At 41.8% G+C, this 13,530-nt stretch overlaps 1 protein-coding gene across 1 annotated transcript in view; it reads right to left on the minus strand.

Annotated features, from left to right (window-relative positions):
• Positions 1 to 5,620: 5,620 nt before the first annotated feature.
• Positions 5,621 to 13,530, minus strand: part of DOCK5 (dedicator of cytokinesis 5) — a 154,398-nt gene continuing 146,488 nt past the window's right edge. The window contains exons 49-52 of the mRNA XM_065879847.1: positions 8,199 to 8,367; positions 7,380 to 7,518; positions 6,316 to 6,419; positions 5,621 to 5,725 (exon numbers count right to left, since the gene is read on the minus strand). Of these exons, the coding sequence (XP_065735919.1) occupies positions 5,621 to 5,725; positions 6,316 to 6,419; positions 7,380 to 7,518; positions 8,199 to 8,367 (517 nt within the window). The remainder of the gene's footprint in view (positions 5,726 to 6,315; positions 6,420 to 7,379; positions 7,519 to 8,198; positions 8,368 to 13,530) is intronic.

The following is a 13,530-nucleotide window of genomic DNA, read 5'->3' on the forward strand; positions in this document are numbered from 1 at the left end:
TGTAAAGATGATACTCATTCAGCTCCCCGATGCTGAGGTTAGAGGCTTGGGATGAACATGTTGAGTATTTGATTCTCAAATGGCTCAAGTGACTAAGGGGAAGGAGAGAAAATGACCACTTTATTAAAATTATAAACACTTTGCTGAATCTGAATAACTTCTAAGTAGTCCGAAACCTTTCCAAATAAAAAAAGGGGAAACATAGCTTCAAAAAAAGTCTGCAGCCTTTCAAAATAAAGGATGGGGAAACGTACCAAATGATACATTTTAATGAGACGAGTTCTCAAACATAGATGGCTTTAAACGATCAAGTCACAGAAAGAACGGCTTGAAGATAGAAGCTGTAGTATCCTCAAGGTGACTGGAAAAAAAGCTAAGAATCACTGCACAAGGTAACAGCACGTACACATCTTGACAGCGGAAGATGCTCTAAAGTTTTATTTCTCAGTGGGGACCCAAGATTCAAAAAGATTCCCCAGGTTTATTGACTCAGAGTCTCCCTCTGGGGCCCAAGCCATCTGCATTTTTAATCAGCATTCTGGGGATTCTTATGTACACAGACAGTGCAGCATCATTGCTCTGAAAGGCAATAAACTGCATGTGTTTTAGAGTACTAGGACACGTTCTTCAAAAAAAAAAAAAAATCCATGCATCAACCCAGGACTTAAGACAGTGGTGCTATTCTAACCGGAGTGAGGCTGCCCCCTCTTTCCAATCTGACTCACCACCAGCAGGGAGTTTAAGAAAAGCACCTCGAACACTGATTTGCTAAAGCTGTTATTTCCTCTAAGGCAATGGTTCTCGACCTTGGCCTGACGTTGGGATAACACGGAGAGATTGAAAAGAAATACTAATGCCTGGGTCCCACTCCCTTCCCTCGGAAATTCTGATCTAATTGGTCTGGGGTGTGGCCTCTTCCCGGGTTCAACCTCCTTTGTTGAACTTGGTTTGAGAATCCATTCCCATCCTTTCAATGTAAGTTATTTGATATACCTTTTAACCTCTTTATTTCCCTTTAACTCTGCCTAATTATCCATGGTGAACGAGTGAAGAAATAGGATTTATTTTATACTTATTTAATACTAATCGTATTAAATAAATTGTTGTAAACTGTCAGCTCAGATGCCAAGGGATGAACGGGGTGTGGGTGGAGGTAAAGTAAAAACCAAATAGTTTACGTTTTTATTGCTTCCAGGCAAAGATGACTCCATGATCCCACAGAACAAGTTTAAACAAATAGGACCAGTAATTAAATGAGACCAGAAGAGATGGTGGGTGTGATGTGTCAATGAGGAAAAGTCCAGGAATGAGTTCATTTCATTAATATAAGGGTAATAATCAACTAAATACACAATAAACTTTAAAATACAGTTTCATTTTTAATTTAAAAAATAAATAACAGCAAATGTGAACAAAATTTTTCTACTTCAACGCACATCTTCTTAACTGTTCATGTTTGAAATCCGACTAGTTTACAAAATCAAGGCAACTGAGCTTTTGACAAAGTTTGGGTGAACAACTCACAAAATTTCACTACTGGATGAATCTGGGCAGCATATAAAGGAGACGAGCCTTGGCTGGATTGTAGGAGTCAGCCTGAAGTCATCAACTTGAAAGGAAAACATTTTCCTTTTGTAGATTAGAACTGATGGTTCCATTCTCAACCCACCCAAAGAGCAACTTACCTTTTCCAATTTAATTTCACAATCCCACTTAGTCATGGAGTATGGACCTAAAAGCCTTTGAAGAGAAACTTAGGTTTCTTCTGACTCTCTTTTTCATTCACTTAGAATAAAAGCTAGGGCTAAAAGGATTCTAAAAATCATGTAACCTCAAATATATATGATTTCATGAGGAAACTGAGGTCCAGGGACTGACTACAAATTGACCTGCCAAAAGATACACCCTTCACAGTCTTGTTTTGTGTTGATGGTGGGGTTTTTCTCCCCTTTTCATTATAGCTGAGAAGTGAGAGGAAGGGAAGTACATATTGAAGGGCCTTCTAAGTACCTTTTATAAAATGACAGCATGACACGAGGGAAACTTCTGTGGGGCTGGGAGTAGCCTGTGGATCTGAGAGGTGGTGACATGGGTAGACACTACTGTAAAAGTGCATCCACCTGTACACTAAGATTTGTGCCCTTAACTGTATGTAAGTTATGTCTTAAATTTTTTTTTTTTTTTTGGCTGCGCCGTGTGGCTTGCGGCATCTTAGTTCCCTGACCAGGGATCGAACCTGTGTCCCCTGCAGTGGAAGCAAGGAGTCCTAACCACTGGACCGCCAGGGAAGTCCCAGTTATGTCTTAATTTTAAAACAAGAAATCACCCCACGATCTGGGGCAAGCAGAGGGGCAGGACCCTTGAAGCTTGGGAAGAGTTAGCAAAGAGAGATTATCTCAGATCCTGCTTTATCGCTGGTTTTGTCTTAGGGATCTGAGGGTGGCCGTTGTTTTAAAGGGGTCTCTCTGACAGGGGAAAATGACTGTAATTCTGGAATCGAGGCATGAAGGTGGAGGAGGAGGAGGGAACCCATGGCCCAGCAGCCCGATTTAGGGTTTCCCTTTCCTCTAAAGAGAGTTCCCCACTCTCTTGCCAATCCAACGGCACACCGCAGTCCTTATATCCCGGGGCTGTTCCCTTAGAACACACTGGATCGCCACAGCCTGGGAGTCTAGGAAGGTGCCTGGCATTCAGTAAGAGCTTAATATATGTTGAACGAAAACAATTCTTGAAAAAAAAAATCTCAAAGGAAGACAAGTCACCAGGATAGAGAGAGAGGGGAAAAAAGGATTAAAAAAAAAAAATCCCATAAACCAACATCCACAAAAGTTGTGACAATTTGGGGGTTACTTCAATAATTCACAGTTCTTATCAAGGAATATAAAGACCAGTTGTTTCTTTTTTTATGCCCTGCCCCTCATCTCTCCTACATTTAAGGTAATCCTAAGGTATTTCTTTGCAGTTTTCCTCTTTGACTTCAGAACAGACATTCGTTAGGATCTTTTGTCAAATATAACTCTTTCTGACCTAATAGTTTCCCAAGGAGATGAACTGTCCAGTGTCCCCTGTGACCTACTATTCACAACATTACCTGGAATCCTTTGTACTCAGGCAGGAGAGATCTAGGATTTCCATGGATGTGGAAAGGGAATCCTATGGGAAAACGTTACGTTAAAAAAGGGAAGATATTTGGGCACTGGTGTATCCGATGTCCCCAGCCTCTGACCAAAGACCAGGCTCACAACTCATCCCTACAGCTCGGAAGGGACAGGCTTCAGGTTTGTTTCTTCTGTGACCCAGTTTACGTCCTTCTGTTTTAACGGCAGCCTGGAAAGCAGGGTGAAGCCCACGAATCCCCTCCAGCCAGTCTGCCCAGCAACTTCTCAGAAGCTGCTCCAGGCACCATGTCAGCCTTGCAGACATTGTCCCTTCCTGCTCTTTTCTTACCACTTAAAATCCCCTCCAGGTCTTTTTTTCAGCCGAGCTGCGCCGCATGTGGGATCTTAGTTCCCTGACCAGGGATCGAACCCACACCCCCTGCACTGGAAGCACGGAGTCTTAACCACTGGACTGGCAGGGAAGTCCCCCACTCCAGGTCTTACTAACACTTTGTCTCTAGTCATACATAATTATATAGAGGCCACCTTTTGGAAAGGGACTGTTGTGTGCAGAACTAACCTGCATCCACCTTCCAAATTATCTTTGAAAAAAAAAAAAAGGAACATCAATCATGCTCGTGGAGAGTTCCAGGTCTTACCCAGGCCCAGCAGAGACAAGAAAGGCACATTTCGTGAGGACTTACTTCACGTATTTGGTCTCACTTGAACCCCAAGGCAGCTTGCATGGTAGGGATGGTCCCCATTTTGAAAGGTGAAGACATGAAAACCCAAGACAATTTCAAAGAATTTGAGGGAGTTTGCAAAGCTGAGAGCACATAGCTGGATTGATTCAAACCCCAACGGGTTACTTCCAGAGCCTGGGTTTCTTCCCATTTCATCACACTGAAGGTGCTCCTGCGAGGAGTCAAGGAAAGAACGTGGCACTTTTAAATATGCACACTCATGTCTTCAGTAACCCTGGACACATCTCAGAGGTTTTTACTTCCCTGACCCTGTGATGAATTCACATGGCTCTCCTAAAAGGGGTGAAACCGACACACGAAGACGCAGGCAAGCAAACCCAAATTCTCAGACGTGAAATCTCTCTCTCCTTCTTGTCTACCTCGAAGGAAAGGGGACCTGGCCAGGCTGTGGAAGAGCCCCCGGTGAGCATACCCACAGGTTGACCCAGGGCATCCGCAGTCAAAAAGGTTTCTATTTTGCCATCAACACCCAAACAGTATAGAAACATCTGGGACATTTCCACTGTTGTTCCAACTAGGGGTAGGGATTGAAGAATTTGTCAGGGTTGTCTTCTAGAGACGTTATCTGGGTATAACCTCAATGCACAAGCTGGGTTCTTAGAAAGAATCTGTAGTAGGATTTTCTGTGTTTAGCCTCAATTTCCTTATCTACAAAATGAGGGGGGGAGGGTGCCTCTATGAGCTTTAAGGCCCTTCCAACTCAAAAGGTCTATAACTTTGTGTGGCTGTTTGTGTATCTGGTGGCAATATTTGATCTTCTGAAGCACCCCACACTTTCTCTTCTGAAAAGAGGATTGACATGAGTACCATGAACGTGTCATCAAATTAATTCCACAATCAAGAGGAATAAATAATCAAAGCGAGATATTGCATTGTATTCTCCAGGGTAAAATCAGGTTGCAGACAGGGCCTGCCGAGCCACTCCGATGGGATGTGGAAGAGAAGCAGTTCAATCCGGACTTCTAAGTCCCTTATATCCAGTGATTTGAGCTCAGAAGAGGTAACAGGACAAGAAACTGTGTGCAAAAGACAGAGCCTCAGGAGTCCTTGGTAGGAAGGAGTGACTGCCATGCAGTTAGGACCATTAGTCGGGAGTGTGAGGGAACTCCTGGCACGGGGCGGGGGGAAGGAGGGAAGCTTTTCCATGTCACAGATGGGTGGGGGGACACAGGTGCTCAGGGCTCACGACCGAGTCCATGTTCTTTCGATAATGATAGCCATTCATACTTGAAAGCAGCCGATTTCCATTAAAAAGATGTTCTTTTCCACAGAGGAGACACAGGAGACCTCAGAAAGACAGATGATTCCGGCTACCAAAGTACTTGATGTTGGTCTCTTCCAATATGTTGTATGGAACAAGGTATGTCCACGTGAGAAAACCACATCTCGAGCACAGCTTTTCAGAAGCAAAGCAAAAAATTCCTCCAAGGAATAGGTTACTGGGGTTTTCCCACCACCACTGATGAACTTATCCAGGCTTTCGTAGACCCCGGTGGCACTGTGCTGGAGGCTGAAATGTAATAATGGTGAGGGAGAAACACGGGGTACGGCCGATTCCGGGATTCCTCACGGACTGGAGGAGATATGGCATGGCCTCGGGCATCGATCAAAGAAAAGCTTTCTAAAGAATGAAACCAGTTTTGAGCAGGTGAACCTCAACCCCAGATGAGGAGAGGCAGCCAGCAGGGGACCCGTGAGGACACTGCCTCCGCGAGGCCAGCTCCCAGGCATCAGAGTTCCAGAGAGAGGACAAGATCCTTACTGGGATCCAGGTTCAGAAGAAAGGATGCCCGACTTCCGAGCTTTTGGCGGTGGAGGGGGCGGGGCTTTGGCTTCTCTTAGGACAGGCAGTGGGGCTGCAATCTGGTGGAGCAGACATACGAAAGGAGAAGTGAGTCTTACCTTTCTTCCTAATTCTGCCTTCTACTCCACATTTCCAACATTTTGCGTTAGCTTCTCACTGATCTGAGTTTATCTAAACAGCCTTTGCTGGTGAAAAGGGAAATCAGACTGATGTAATCTCCCCCTTTCCCTTGCATTAATCAGATATACACTAACACTGCTGTATCCCCAATACTTGGCGTATGTATAGTAGGGACTCAATAAATTTGTGTTGAATGAATGAAGGAAACCCATCGGAGGCCCCTTCCAGAATGACTGTCACTCACTCAGAAGAAGTAAACTCCTCAGGTGTGAACGAGAACTCACTTCTTATTGCACTCCCCCCGGGGCCCGGGGTGAGGTACCTTCAATCTGATGAAAGGTCTCCTTGCGTATTGTTCCTTCCCATTGAAAATTCCCCTCTCTTTATGGTTTCAGGAATGAACCAAGAATCGATTAGAGGGACAAATTGATGGGAAAACCTGCCTACTAAAACTCTTGGGAAATCCAATGCTGCATTCCCATGAGCAGTAGGCTCTCTGTGGCCCCAACGTCTGCCGTCACCCCCCTACCTCTGTGGAGTTCCTCTGGCTGCTCTCGTAGGGCTTGCTTTTGGGTGGAGGGGGAGGTGGGACTGTAGCAGTCATCAGCCCATCTGTCTGCAAAGATGGAGAGCCTGGAAATGACACAAAGTAGAGGAAGGCAGAGAGAAAAATTCACCAAGGGATCTCATGACACTTCTGCTGGCCACGGTAACACCTAAACCCACCTGGTCAGGCAAATCGCTACGGTCACATTCTACACTTTCTGTGGACAGAATGAAAAAGACCTCTTACGCCTTGGGATAGATGTAGCACTTTTCATTTATCTGAAAGCTTCACCAGAAATTCTTAAGCAAAAATCTCACTTTTTTTGTTGAAGGTTTTTACTCTTAAGCTGAAGATGAGACTCTTTTCTAGAACTTAGGGTATTACTTTGTTCTCTGATATATCCCAAGTCCTTAGAAAAAGCATCTATCACATACTAGGTAGTGAATAAATATTGGTTAAATTGAACTGTCATAGTTTTATCATTTAAAGGGTGCAATATCCACTTCCTCCAGGAAAACTTGTCTGATTATCTCTGACACTCGGCTGACTACTGTCTCCCATTTGATGTGAAGAACTACCCCTCCATCATCCCTTTGGACTAAGCGGTCCTTGTAATTCTTCTCAGGCTTTGTATTGCTGAGTCCCCAAGCCTGACTGTAAGTAGTCTACTGAATGGGTCTATTTCTTGTCCTTATTTTGGACCCTTCTCCATATAAAGTACACAGCTATCTGCCCAATAGTTTCCAAAGTTACCCCCTTCCTGTCTAGTACTAGTCCGGATCTACCTCATTTATACCATCACAGTTGGAAAAGGGGCAGTGAAACCCTGTGGCCCCCTGGGTAGAAAACTTTAATGAGTCTCAGCAACCTAAGGATCCTTGCCAAACCCTAATCTAATTGAATTATACCCACTACCGCTGAATTGAACCTACCTGACGATCATCTCATACACCTTGTGGCTATCTTGGTTAAAAATGGCCCAGATTCATCAACATACACCATCCTCTAGTAAAATGAATAGAAGGGGTGTCTACAGGAAGACTTACTCAGGGTCCTGGTCGCTTTAGGAGTGAGCGGGGGTGGGCTCAGGGGTGTTGACTGAGGCAGGGAAGAGCCATGAAACGGTGTCAGCCGATTGTCCGACAGCTGGAGACTCTTTGGCCTTTGTGCTTTTCTGGCTGGGCTCTAGCAGCGGGGGTGGGGAGAAACACAGCAAAACATTCTCACGGTGAGGCACGCCAGGCTCATCCATGCTCAGAACAACCTTATCAGCAGAGCCGAAACCGTTAAAGGGCAAAAATTCCAGGAGCCCTTTCTAAGCTTACCGCACCGGCACGCTGCGGGTACCAGGGCAGAGACACTAACAGGGGATCACCGGACCATAGACTATTTTCTGGCCGGCCACAGACTTGATTTTAATCACAGTTGGACTGTGCCATTTAGGTCGGAGATGAGCCACCCTGATTCTCAGGGAGAGCAGGTCCTGCCACACTTAACAACTTGATGTGGCTTATGGAAGAATCAAGTACCTTTTATTTTTTTAAGCTAAAAGAAGGGAAGCGACAATGTTTGGATGGAGTCATGGACCACAGTGGCGAGAACCACAACTCCAGCCATTAATCCACGGGTTTATACTGTGCATAAATCTTGCGCCATTATTGACTTAGAGGCTCCGATCTCTGTACGTGTTTTTCTTAGCACCATCTGAGATCTGACCCTACCGCAGGCTGCTGCGTCCTGAGAAACCATGCTAGGCTTCCGTCTGGTGACTCACAGCTGTTAAGTAAATGGTGAAATGCCTGGCTCCAGGGAAAGCAATGGCAAACTGGCAGATCTAAGGTGTTTGTTTGTTTGTTTGTTTTTACCATCAGATCAGGTTCTGATGCTTTCTCTGCGATGACCTGGGATTTGCTCAGACTCCAGTCTTTTCTCTTGAACTTGCTCATCCGGTTCTCACTGTCCTCTTTGAGGGACAGATCTTCCACTCTGGCCCCTGACGAGGCCCTGCGCTCCAAAAGGGGCTCCAGGATGGACCTAGCAGGGGTGGGGGAGGGAAGGATTGGGAGTAGAGGCAAACTAGTAAATATAGGATAGATAAACAACAAGGTTCTACTGTATAGCACAGGGAACTATATTCAATATTCTGGGATAAACCATAACGGAAAAGAATATGAAAAAGAATATATATATGTATAACTGAGTCACTTTGCTGTAGACCTGAAACTAACACAACGTTGTAAATCAGGTATACCCCAATAAAAATTAAAACAAACCAACAAACAAAAAACTGACTCCAAAAAGACCAGGGGATATGACTCTCCAGCCGAACCTTAACCTGTGGCATTGTTCTCAGGTTGTAATCTGAATTTCCAACTGCCAATTGAATATCACCAGGTCTACGTGTACAGAAATGAGGCCGTCCAAGTGTGGAAAGAAAATACTAGTGAATATTTATCTTATCTCACGAAGACAATGTCTTATTAAACTTAGAGGTAAAGACAGAGTTCACACAGTAAAAGATGAATAGGCAGCTTTATGTAGTGGATAATAGCACATTCTCTGGAGCCCTACAGCCTGGGTTCAAATCCTACCTACACTGACTTGCTGGTTGACCTTGGGCAGATAACCTTCTCATACCTCAGTTTCCTTATATGTGAAATGGGGATAATAATAGTACCTACCTCATAGGGTGATTACAGAACGCTTGCAACAGTGCCTAGCATATAGGAGTACTCCTCAAATGTTTTTTAATTACAGTGATAGATTTTCAAGCACCACAGTGAAAATGGATTCACTCAAGAACCATAATTAGATGTTAATACATAGAGGAGAAGAGTCTGATGAGAAACAGGAGAGTCTCAAAATATCTCCCCATAAATTGCTCATTAATTACAAAGGGAAAAATAGTAAGTACTATTTTAAAAATAGAAAAGAAAATGGACCAAATCTTAACCACAGGATCAATTAAATCACTAATAAGGGACAAATGGGTAATGTGCTTCCAGATATGATACCTGAAAAGGACATATCACACAGAAATGTATCACCTGACTCTCAAGCACGAGGAAACATCAGACAAACCCAAACGAAAAAAAATTCTATAAAATAACTGGCCCATAATCTTCAAAAATGTCATTACAGGGGCTTCCCTGGTGGCGCAGTAGTTGAGAGTCCGCCTGCCGATGCAGGGGACACGGGTTCGTGCCCCGGTCTGGGAAGATCCCACATGCCGCAGAGCGGCTGGGCCCGTGAGCCATGGCCGCTGAGCCTGCGCGTCCGGAGCCTGTGCTCCGCAACGGGAGAGGCCACAACAGTGAGAGGCCCGCCTACCGCAAAAAAAAAAAAAAAAAAAAAAAAAAGTCATTACAAAAGACAAGGAAAGGCTAAGGAAATGATTTCAAATTAAAGAATAGAGAGACATGGCTAAATACAATATGTGATCCTGATTGGATCCTGTACCACAAACTGCTATAAGACATTACTGGGACAACTGACAAAACTGGAATATGGGTTGTAGCTTTAAGTATTGGGTCAATGTCACATTTCCTGAATGTATAGGCTGTACTGAATGTAGTATGTGGTTACAGTAAGACGATCTGCTTGCTCCATAGCCATGGTGTATGCAGCCCGCTCTCAGATGGTAGGCTGGGGGTTGGGGGGAGAGACAGAGAGAAATGATGTGGCAAAATGTAAAAACAAGGGGGGAGGGGTTAAAAACCTACCTTTGTGATGTATAGATTGCTTATAGCTTCTAAATGGGTATTTAGTAAGTTCTGGTTTAATTAAAAATTGGAGGATTTTACTCCATAAAAATGAAAAGTTTGGAGGGATAGGTCGGCAGAGCACAGAGGATTTTTAGGGCAGTGAAATTGTACTATATGATACTACAGTGGTGAATATATTTATCAAAACTCACAATGTACAACACCACGAGTGAACCCTAACGTAAACTATGGACTTTGGGTGATTGTGATGTGTCAATGTAGGTTCATCAAGTGCAACAAATGTATCACTTTGGTGTTGGATGCTTATGGTAGGGGAGGCTGGGTGTGTCCAGAGCAGAGGTACATGGGAACTCTCTGTACTTTCTGGTCATTCTTGCTGTGAACCTAAAACTGCTCTAAAAAATAAAGCCTACTTTTTTTTTTTTTTTTTAAGAAAAAGCTTTGATATGAAATAAGACAACAGAAAAACAGCTATCAGCTTTTAGTATTTAAAAATTAAAAGCTTCTGTTCAGCAGAAAGCATCATTCGTAAACTAAAACTATTTGCTGTACATATTTTAGATGGCAAATATCATTAATGTATAAGAAACTTTTACAAATCAAAAAGAAAAAAATATGAGTAGCTCAATTTATACAAACTGTCGAAGGAGTGAAACAGGTATTTCACGAAAAAAGAAATCCAAATAATTGTTTAAAAACTTAGCATCACTAATTATTAAATATGTAAATATTAAAATGAGATCACTGGAGGGGGCAGACTATTTTTACATTTTATTATGGAAAATTTTGAACATTAAAAAGTGGAGCAAATATAATAAACTGTTTTTTTTTTTTTTTTTGGCTGCACTGTGTGCCATGCGGGATTTTAGTTCCCGGACCAGGGATCGAACCTGTGCCCCTTGCAGTGGAAGCACGGAGTCCTAACCACTGGACCGCCAGGGAAGTCCCCAAGAGAATATAATAAATCTTATGTGTACATTACTCAGCATCAACAGTGATCAACTCATGGCCAATCTTATTTCTCATATATACCCCGTCATAATCCTCACCCCACACTGGGTTATTTGGAAGCGATTCCTAGATATCACATCTCGTCTATAAATATTTCGGTGCATATCTCTACAAGGCAAGGATTCATCTTCGTAACAAAACTACACTCCCATCATCATTCCTAAGAAAGTGCATAATTCTCTAATTTCATCAAACATCCAATCAGTGTTCAAATTTCCTGTCTCATAATTTTTTTGGCAAGTGATTTGTTTGAATCGGGATCTAAACAAGATTCACTCATTGTATTTGGCTGATATACTTCTTAAGTCATTTTAAGCTTTTTAATACTTTAGGTCTCACTTTCTACAAAATATTTTGCCCTCTTCTGTGAAGATACAGGATGAGAAAGTAGCAGGAAAGTCTGGTTAAAGAACCACTGGAGTCACAATGGAAGATGCTTCTAGACTACAATTCTTCTTCTTTCTTATTTCAAATTATTCTCTCCTTTTCTGAATATTCTGTTATTATTATTATTTTTAAAATATTACATTCCTGAATTTGCAATTTTTTGGTATTTTCCAATTATTAGTATATTTAAGGAGAAGCCACTCACTGTTATTGGTCTTAAATCTGTACTAATTTAAAAAAAATCATAGAACTAAATTCCAAATCAGACGCTTTTATTCTTAAAACCAACCAAGCCAAATCAAACAAAAAGAATCACTTCAAACAGTAGCTGGTCAGGGAGGGAAAAAAAAACAAAACAACAATCCAGTATTCTACTGGGTCTACTATTACTTTACCTGTGAGATTGAGAATGAAGGTAAGCGTCTGTGGGTCATTAGATCTACAGGCAAAGATCTAGGCCCTAATGTGAGTTTCAGTAGGGCCTAATTATGAACCAAACTAAACAGTAAAATAATGATAGTGTAGTCCCACAGTGCGTGTTATTTTTTTCTTACACTGACTATTTCAATGATTTTCCTGAAATACCGAAGAGTAATTTTTTTAAAAAAAAGATTTTGGTTTGAGGCCCCTACTTTGCTGGAGCTCTGAGCATGTACTGAGTTGACCTGCTATGCAAGCCCTTCCAGCTTCCCTTAACACGATGCACTGTGTTTCATAAAGTTATTCTCTTTCTGGGCCACAGCCTCCCATGTGCCAAACAGGATGGATACACCCAACCAAGAAAGAAGTGCGCCTTTGCAGACTGCACACCCAATAGTCACCATGAAAGTTCTCATGAATACTGTGACATAACACAGCTAGTAGGAGAATTGAAGCCACTGGGTGTGAATCAGTTTGAGATGCTTTAAAGAAACGTCCTGAATAAATGTTAGAAAATGGTATCAATGATGTCACCTTACTGGGCAAATGTGGGCAAGAGCAATAACCCACTTTGCCCCAGGTCATGAGATAAACAGAACCCTGGGCACCTGCTCTCTATTTACTGACCTAATGGATCAGCAATTATGGTGTCTCTGATTTTCAACAGCTGCCTGAAAACTTTTTCTTTTGAATGAGACAGAGTTTAAGAAAAGAGAACAGAACAGAACTTCTATGCTTGCCACAAAGTTGGTAGCATCTCTTTATGGCATGAAAAAAAAACATAGATGGGAAAAAAATAAACAAATGAATCAGGTATTATTTAATATTTTCAAATTCAAAAGATTAAAAATAGTCCAAATTCAAAAGATTAAAAATAGTCCAAATAGTCCAAATACCTAATACGGGTGACTATATTATGAAAAATTATATAGTCACTCATACATTGTATATGGCATTGCATATTGGCATGCAATATCAAGAATTGTAAAAAATTGCATGATATCAAGAATTGTAAAAAATATTACTCCCTGAATAAGTAATATATGCTTTGGGAAAGTAAAGCCTACACTCCATCTTAACCTAAAGGTTGAGAAGTGATCTGAGACCATATCCTAAATAATTGTAAAGCTATATATGGACACGTTTGTTACAATTCTTAATAGTATAAATGCATTTTATATTGATAACAACTTAATTTTCTTTGTTTCTTTCTTTCTTTTTTTAAATTTTGGCCGTACTGAGGGGCCTGCAGGATCTCAGTTCCTCGACCAGGGATTGAACCTGGGCCACAGCAGTGAAAGCGCCTAATCCTATCCACTAGGCCACCAGGGAACTCCCTAAATGTCTTTATATTAAATTTATAATGAACTTTTATGATTATCTGTTTAGAAAGAGTGACAAAGCTTAAACATTCTATAGTAGGGAGAAGAATTAATTATGGCACATTCATATGATGTAATGGTAGAGAGCCATCAAAAGTGATAATTAAAAACTAATAATAAAATTATATAGCAATATGGAAAATGCTTATAACAAAAAGACAAAGAGGAAAAGCAAATTACCAAACTAAATCTGTGCTATAATTGCAGCTGTGTAAAGATATCTATGTCAATGGTAAAGGATAGATAAATCATTTAGAAAATAATAAATATTT

This window comes from Phocoena phocoena, chromosome 6, assembly GCF_963924675.1.
Source record: "Phocoena phocoena chromosome 6, mPhoPho1.1, whole genome shotgun sequence".
Classification (NCBI taxonomy): Eukaryota; Metazoa; Chordata; class Mammalia; order Artiodactyla; family Phocoenidae; genus Phocoena; species Phocoena phocoena.